Below are 8,225 nucleotides of genomic sequence, written 5' to 3'. Positions count from 1 at the left end.
ATGGCTGGTTTCCTCTCAGACCTGGTGAGTATCCAAATTCTTGTGTTCTAGCCCTGGTCACTAACAGCAGCATGGTCTAAGATTGCAGCAAAGGGAATACTTCTTGTAATAAAAATGAGCAACAGAGCTTGGGACAACACCGGTTGAGCAATGACTGACTAAATGGCATCTGCAAAAAATACATTAGAAATGCAAAACAGTTAGAGGTTTAAAAGAGGAACTTGGAAACCAGGAAAGATGGGAATTTGGGGGGAGAAAGAGAGCAGAGTATCAGTGAAAAACACAAAACAGAAAAAACTCCCCCACTCTACAGCTCTGTGCTCTCAAGGACAATTGAGGATACTCATGAGTTTAAAATGTGACCTGACTAAATGCCTGAAAACATTTGTGCTTGTGAGAAATGCTCTGAAATTCAGTGTACATCATGGAAACACAGCATTTCCAATAGAAGTCATTCAGATAGGGCCTCTAAAATGTCATTTCACAGAGGGTTGATAAAAGTGAAATGTAAAAAAAAAAGTTTTGAGAAGACAGACGTGAGTCATCTCTGGAAAATGGTGAACACTGTCCCTGAGGAGGCAAAGGTGAAAGTAAAAAGGGATTCAAGAAAGCTGTAGCTTCTTTCTAGTACAAAGGCAAACACAAATGATCTCAACAAGGCTTTCATGATTTTTGTTTTCTGTGGTTAGCAGAAGAATGTTAGCAGAAACAGAATTAGAGAATGTATCTTTTCATATTGCTAATAGCTAGGAGAGGAACATAGCAGAATGTGCAGCTGTGTATTTTAAAGATTTAACAAATGAATTTTGCTTGATTATTGTGAAATTCAAGATGGGTTTTTGCATGTTAAAGGTTTCTTAGTCATAGAAGTGTGAAGGTGTAAGGTGCTGTAAATTATCTCGTGGTCTGAAAGGTGTGCTGGTATCAGGAGCTTAGGATGTGTTTCGTTCTCTTTGGCAGGTTCAATACCGGAGGCTGTTGCTGATGATTGTGGTGCTGGGAATTGGTGGAACCCACCTCTCTGGTTTTCAAATGTCTGTCATCAATTACACTTCTCCGGTAGGCAAAGCTGGAGAAAAGAAAATCCCATTTCTAACTGTTCCTCATGGTCCTGGGCCTTGCACTTTACAGATGATGGACAAAAGCTTTTAGGTGTTGTTGTGTCAGTTTATTGCCAGCTGTTTCCAATGCCATACTGTCACTGTCAAAGTGTGCATGACTGCAAGGAGCTGTGCTCCAAAGACAACTTCCCTTGGAAGTTTGTGGAACCAGCATATTGAGATACCTCCTTAAAGTGTATGCCATGGAGGAAAAAAAACCCCAAAAATAGCTGATGGAGTCAGCCTTCAGCTCAGCTCTTTTCTCTTTATATCCATTACTGGCCACAAGAACATGTGCACTTTACTGCAAAGAATATAAGGTCCTATTTTTTTGGTGTGGGAGAGGTAGGATTCAACACACTAAAGAGTATAATTAATTTTTGAAAGATGCTTGTACACTACTAGGCCGTATGAGAGGAAATAGCAATCCTTATTTGCAAACAAATGTCCTATAGTCACGCTTTTAATCACAACTATTAATCTAATTTTTTTAAATTGTAAACATTATGAAGAACTTTATGAATAGTGCCTTGGTGGAACAAAAATCTCTTTTTTGTCCCAGTACATTCAGAAGTTTATCAATGAAACTTGGCTGGAGCGATACGGTTCTGTGCTGCCTCAGGAGACCCTGATGCTGCTGTGGTCCCTCATCGTGTCTGTGTACTGCATGGGTGGCATGATAGGGTGTCTGTGGAGTGGCTACCTGACTGCAAAATTTGGAAAGTAAGTACGTTTCCCAGCACCTCGCTACCCAGGGCTGTAACAGGAGAAGCTATTAAATATTAGTCAACTAAAAGAAGGGATACCAGAATTTCACTGCCCCCTGCTGCCGCAGAATTTACCCAGCAGGAAAAACGAAACCAGGGTGCATTGGAGAGATAAGAACATGCAGGAATTTCTGATTCCCTTGTCACGTCTTTTGTTGACATACAATTCCCGTAGTTTTGCTGACATTTTACCCTGCAGGAGTTTCCTTCAGCCTCACGGCTGGCTCACACAGCAAGTAAGAGGAATCCAGCTTCTCCCTTTGCCCTCCTCTGCAAAGACATCATGTCGCCACATTTCTCTTCACAGAGAAAAGCAAGGCACAATTCTTCCCAAGAATATTTCTGATTCACATTCTCTGAACCTCAGAGAAAGGGAAAAAATTCTTATCATTTGCTGTGCCTGTGCTGTGCAAAAGTAGAATGCAGTATGGAGATTGTTTGCCCAAAGTGATGCTGTTTGTTTCCTTGGCCTAGCAGGGCCAAGTGTGTGTGTGTGTGTCGGGACTGTCGGTGACAGTCACGAGAGAATAACGAGATGAGTGCAGTGGGGTGCAGTTGTGTGCAGAGATTAGTGCTTGGCAGATTCAGTTTAGATGCCATGTAATTTAGTGTAATATATTATAGAATAATATAGTATAATAAAGTAATTAATTAGCCTTCTGATAAGATGGAGTCCTCCTCATCATTCTCTCCCCTTCATTGGGGTTGCCTGAATTCGATAACATCATGCCTTTTTATAACCAGATTTGGTTGTCCTATAAGCAGTGGGTTTAAACATGGCCATGGCTTCAGTCTGTAAGCCAGAGGAGAAGAGTCAAACATCAGTCAAGGAAGAAGAAGTAAAACATGGATCATACCCAGGTTTTGCTCACTGTTGCAGGAAGAAAAGTCTGCTGCTCAACGACGTGGTGCTGATAACAGCAGCGCTGCTCACTGCCTGCAGCAGGAGAGCCAAGGCCTTTGAGATGATCCTGGCTGGGCGCTTCCTCGAGGGCATGGCTGCTGGTAGGACTCCCCCCTGGCCCATGGTACTGGGACTTCTTTGGGGTGGGTACAGAAATCTTCCTGCTGGGAGTGCCCAGGAATGTGCTGGAAGCCAGTGGAACAAGGAACAGACTGGGACAAGGGAAGATGAGCTGTCCTTTGCCTTCAAGAGCTCTTGTAGAGAGATCTGATGGATTAGCTAAACATCTTGATTGAAATAAAAGGTACATTTTCAGCCCATAATTGCAGAGGATATATGGGAGAGGGTTCAGAAGAGAGAGGACAGAGCTGAAGGGGAACTGAAAAGGGACCCTGTCTCTTCCTTTCCACAGCTTTAGCACTCTCCTGTCTTCTCCCTTTAGGAATACATATGAATGCCCATGTTCAGTATGCTGGAGAGATCTCACCTAAGAAGCTGCGTGGACTTATAAACGTGACCTCCACAGTGTTTCTTGCACTAGGAAAAACAGTAGCACGAATTCTTGGATTAAGGTGCCTGTGCTACTCCTTTTCTGCCTGTTTTATATTTATTTTTCTTCTATATAGCAGGGAAGTGATGTTCTCCCAGTCCTGGAATCAGACATACACCAAGAGTGGGGTTTAATTTTGCTTAACTACAGCAGTCAAAGAGAAGGCATCTACCCCATACAAGTCACTGAGGTTTCCATGTTCATTCCCTGGGGACAGAAAGGCCTTTCTCTTGGGAGAGGAAGACTCAGTCTCTGAAGGTGCAGTTAATAAGAAAAGATTGTATGTAAATATTCTTAGTAAACTTGTGAGATCTAAAAGTTTTTCTAATTTCTTGATAATTTCATGCAGAGTTGCAGTGTTGGTTCAGAGAGCTGTTGTGGGAATATTTTGACCTTCAGAAATTAAAAGTCTAAGAAAAATGTCAGTCTAGCAGAAGAAATAAAGTACAAGTCTATTTTCCTGTCACTAACCTAAACATCATCTATTTCAATTGAACTTTTCAATGACTCTATGTATTTTGGGTCTCTTTAGCTAGCCTAGAATTTAGAAAATACCTATTTAGTTATAAACTGTATTTTTACTGGACTATAAATAGATTCTAACATGCTTTCATAGAGAACTTTTAGGAACTGAAGACATGTGGAATGTGCTATTGTCCTTCTCTGGGCTGGTGGCATTGATTCAACTGATCTTTTTGCCATTCTTTCCTGAGTCCCCACCCTATCTCTTGCTGCAAAAAGAAGACAAAGCTGGTTGCTTGAAAGGTAAAATAAAACTTTATATCCTTAGTTTGTTAGGTCATAACTCTTGGGAAAGTGAATCTAACAGCAGGAATTGGCTTTTCTATTAGCCAGCCACAGATTTCTTGATAATTGCATGATTAAAGTCCTCCAGACCAAGCAGAGTCATCAGAGATATTAAAGATCTACCCCTAACTGCTACAGCATTTTCCAGGGCAGTTTCACCATGCTCCAGTAAGTGATGTTCCTTCCAGTCCTTTGCTCAGTAACTGATGAATCAAAGCATGAGCTCAAGTGCAAATGTTTAATGTCATTAAAAGTTGAAAAACACAGAATTATGAGTGGATCAAATGATGGAGGAGTATACTTCATTCTGTCTCTTCTGTAGCCATGAAGCAACTCTGGGGAGAAGGGAATTATCACACAGAATTTGATGACTTGATGAAGGAAAAGGCTATAACAAAAGGCACCAAAATCATGAATGTCCTGGAGGTGCTGAGAGAACGATCTGTGCACCCACAGCTGTGTACCATGCTCCTCCTTTTGCTGAGCCTGCAGCTCTGTGGCCTGAGTGCAGTTGAGTATGCCCTATTTCCATGCTTGGATCTGCTATTAAGTCTCCAAATTACCACAATGCCAACTTGTCCCTTTCCTCTGGGTCTGCATTATTCCTCCTCACACAGAGCCCACTGCCTGACACCTGAGGTGTCATCCCCAGGATTGTTCATACCTTTCAGGGAGCTCCTCAGGTGGGAATACAAGAGCTCCAACTCAGTCTAGGTTCCTATAAGGGCACTGTGCCTTCATTCCCCTGCTGGTACAACCAAGGAATCTGTAGAGGAAAGGGTTACAAGTATCCTAAATTACAGCAACCCAGCACCTCTTTCTTTGACTTCTGCAGTAGCAGATGGCCAGCTATTGCCATCCAGTTTAGTTTCATTTGAGAAAGGACATTTATCCATGAAGCATTTATCCTTTCAGCAGTTTCCACATAAAGCTGGTTGGGCCCAGTGCAGCCCAAGCTGGCAGTCATTCCCTTCATGTTCTCACTTGTCTGGGGGTCTCTCCATAAGCCCTGCTTCAGCCTGTGCTGGAGGTGGTTCATTCCAGCTGCCAGCAATGGAATTCCCTCTGCATTCTGCTGGCAGGGAAATGGTGCCCATTCCCTCAGGGATGCTGCAGATGAGCAGTTTCTGTTTAGCAACTGGAAAAGATCAGAATCAACAGTTTGCTTGACAATGTCTGGTGTGCTAAGACTGAGATTTGCTTTTCTTTCTTTTGTCTTGTCCCTTTCCTTTTCCTTTCTGCCAAAACATCACATTTTCCCATGTCTTACAGGCAATATGCTCCTTTCAACTACTATTTTTTTCCTTTTTTTTTTTCCCCTTTACAGATATGTTTCCTTGATTGCCATTAACCTTTCCATTTCTCACATCTGGAGCAGTTATGTTACCTCTACTACGGCCCAGTAATGTATTTCTGGTTTTGCAGTGACGATATATCTAGTTGTAAGTGATCCTGGATGAGCACATATCACATCTATTAATTGTGCTTAATTTTTCTTATTTCCCAGATCACCTTTTACACCTCAGAAATTTTTGAAACAGCCAACCTCCAGGAAAGCATAATCCCATATGTATCTCTAGGAGTTTCAGTCTCTGAACTCATCTCCATCATATTCTGTGTAAGTCAGAGCTTCCTGGGGTTTTAAGAATTAAAGTATTCTTCCTTGAAGCAAATGAATCTTCTCCTTATGAACCAAAGAATTTTTCTGTGATGCTGCATAAATCTGTACAGAGGTTGTCACCATCCACTGCAAGTCTTGTCCCAACTTTCATGTGCTTCATCCCATCTTCATTCATCTTAATTTCTTATAAGAATCCCTTACAAAGTGTCATTCAAACATAAATATGTGCACTCATTTCCACATATTTGTGCATAGCTATACATTCAAATGGAGCTGTACCATGCTTCCATCAATTACAGTGGGGCAGTGATGGTAATTCACTGTACCATGCTTCCATCAATTACAGTGTTTAAGAAGTAGCTGCAATGCTGGGCAGTGATGGTAATTCGTAGTATTAGAGTGTGTAGAAGGAATTCAATAAAATAACAAAGTTGGTACCAATAAGATTTGTGTTCTTTGAAGTAAAAAGAACTCAAGGTGAATGCTTTATTTGTGGGATGGCTCACAGGTGGATTTTGCCATGCTTCCAGTGATAGGCAATTTTTGTTTCTATTCCTCAGAGCTCCATAATCGATCGGTTTGGACGCCGAATGCTCCTGTGCGGGGGTTATTTACTGATGGCACTGATCCTGGTGTTGCTTGAAACGAGCCTTCTGCTGAGTGTAAGAAAATGTTTCTGCACGAGTGGACCTGCATCAGAATTCTCTGTGCAGGACAGCAGCCTTTGCTCTCCTGTCCAAACCAGCAGGTCAGAATGTCTTCTCTAGACATGACACCACCAGCTGCTTCTGGTTCAGTAAGGAAAGATAAGCAGGTTTAGATCATCAATTACACAGCTCAGCATCATGGGCTTTTTCCCAAATATTGCTGCTCCTCTGCTTGGATCAGCTGTGTTACAGCCATAAAATTGATTTTTGTTCTCTTCCCTCCCTTTGCCTTTGTCTAGGATCAGTTCCTCTGGCTGCGGTACTGCAGCGTTATTCTCATCTTTCTGTTCATCATTGCTTATGGACTAGGACCAGGTGAGCACCACAATAAAAGCATCAGGAAAGCTTGGACCACAGGGATAAGTACTGGCCATGAATGTATGGAAGTAGAACTAGAATGCATGAATATATCTTTGAAAATCAACAGCTTAGTTGAGACTGAGATTGAGGGAATCTCAATTTTTGATGAATTAATTACCCAAGAAACAATTTCTTTAAGAAACCGTTTATACCCAGATGAATCAGGACCCTGTTTTCTCTCACTGGTTTATGGGTTCAAACCAAATAAATTCTTGTTAATCAATTAATGAAGACTTGTTTTGCAGTGTGAATACTATTCAGTGCATAGAGGCTCAGATGGCTGATCTCTGCCAAAGGGCAGAGGTAGGCTTTTCTAAAATACCAGAGTTTTCTCAACTTACCTGTAAAATCCTACTCTGTGAAAGACTGACACCTGACAGCATGCATAATCTGCCTCTTAGCACTGCTCTGTCCTTTCTTGTCCTCTCTTAATATCATCCTTAGTCACCTACATCAGTGACACCAGACCCAAAATTGCAGCTCTCTGGTAGAACCTCACTCGTCTAAGACCAGGATTTACTCTGGAAGTTCTCTGACTAAACACTACCAGTAATTACTAAAGTTTCCAAATTAAAATGTCAGTTTTTAGTGTTGTAAGGATTGTACCTGACAGCCATGAATGTCTTGAAAGCATGACAGAATTCCCACAGTAGCAGAGCTGAGGTATCTTCTATGGGAAGTGGTAAATTACAGCAATGTTTCTATCACTTTTTAATGTTGTTTTTTTTTTCCCCTCAGCTGGAGCTGTTGTGGCTGTCATGAATGAAATCTTCACCCTGTCAACAAGGGCCTCTGCTTTTGTAATTGGTGGAATTGTCATTTGGCTGGGCCTCACCTTCACTGGAATGGTTTTCCCCTTTGCTGTAGTATGTAATTGGATTCAAATCTTCTCTTTGGCTCTGTCAATTTAATCTGGATTTCTAGGCTGATCTGGACAGGGAGTAGGATGAAATGACTTGTAGACGATCAAAACTGTGAATCTCTTGTTGCTATGGCATATGGAGACCATTTATATAAAACATTTCTAAGTACTTCAGAAACCACTTGCTGCCCCAAGAACAGATTGAAAAGATAAATAAATATTGTTTCTGTAAAATGAGCCTATTCCTTATTTCACAGGAACAAATCAACAAGTTTTAAGAATATATAGGTGCAAATGTTGCCAAGGAAATCACTCATCTTGTTCTATTTTTTATCTCCAGATGCTTCTTGGTCCTTTTTGCTTCCTCATCTTTGTTGCTGTCCTGATCATTTCAGTGGTTCTTATCTACCTGTTCCTCCCAGAAACAAAAGGGAAGTCAACGTCTGAAATCACAGAAAAATTCCAAAGCTGCCGGTTTAAGAGGAAACGGCATCAGGCTGAGGAGATGTATGCTGCTGAAGAAAAGACATTTTGCACCAAGCTCTGA

At 41.5% G+C, this 8,225-nt stretch overlaps 1 protein-coding gene across 1 annotated transcript; it reads left to right on the top strand.

Moving 5' to 3' along the window:
• On the top strand, positions 1–8,225 carry LOC121344482 (solute carrier family 2, facilitated glucose transporter member 11-like). The gene is made up of 12 exons (XM_041420483.1): positions 1–24; positions 961–1,059; positions 1,663–1,823; positions 2,748–2,872; positions 3,214–3,343; positions 3,938–4,086; positions 4,451–4,638; positions 5,636–5,746; positions 6,310–6,411; positions 6,696–6,771; positions 7,555–7,682; positions 8,019–8,225. The coding sequence occupies exons 1-12, from the start codon at positions 1–3 to the stop codon at positions 8,223–8,225; spliced, it is 1,500 nt and encodes a 499-aa protein (XP_041276417.1).

Source organism: Onychostruthus taczanowskii, unplaced genomic scaffold (genome assembly GCF_017590055.1).
Source record: "Onychostruthus taczanowskii isolate IOZ18803 unplaced genomic scaffold, ASM1759005v1 scaffold64, whole genome shotgun sequence".
Classification (NCBI taxonomy): Eukaryota; Metazoa; Chordata; class Aves; order Passeriformes; family Passeridae; genus Onychostruthus; species Onychostruthus taczanowskii.
The sequence above is the reverse complement of the archived record's forward strand: the minus strand, read 5'-3'. Positions and strand labels throughout refer to the sequence as shown.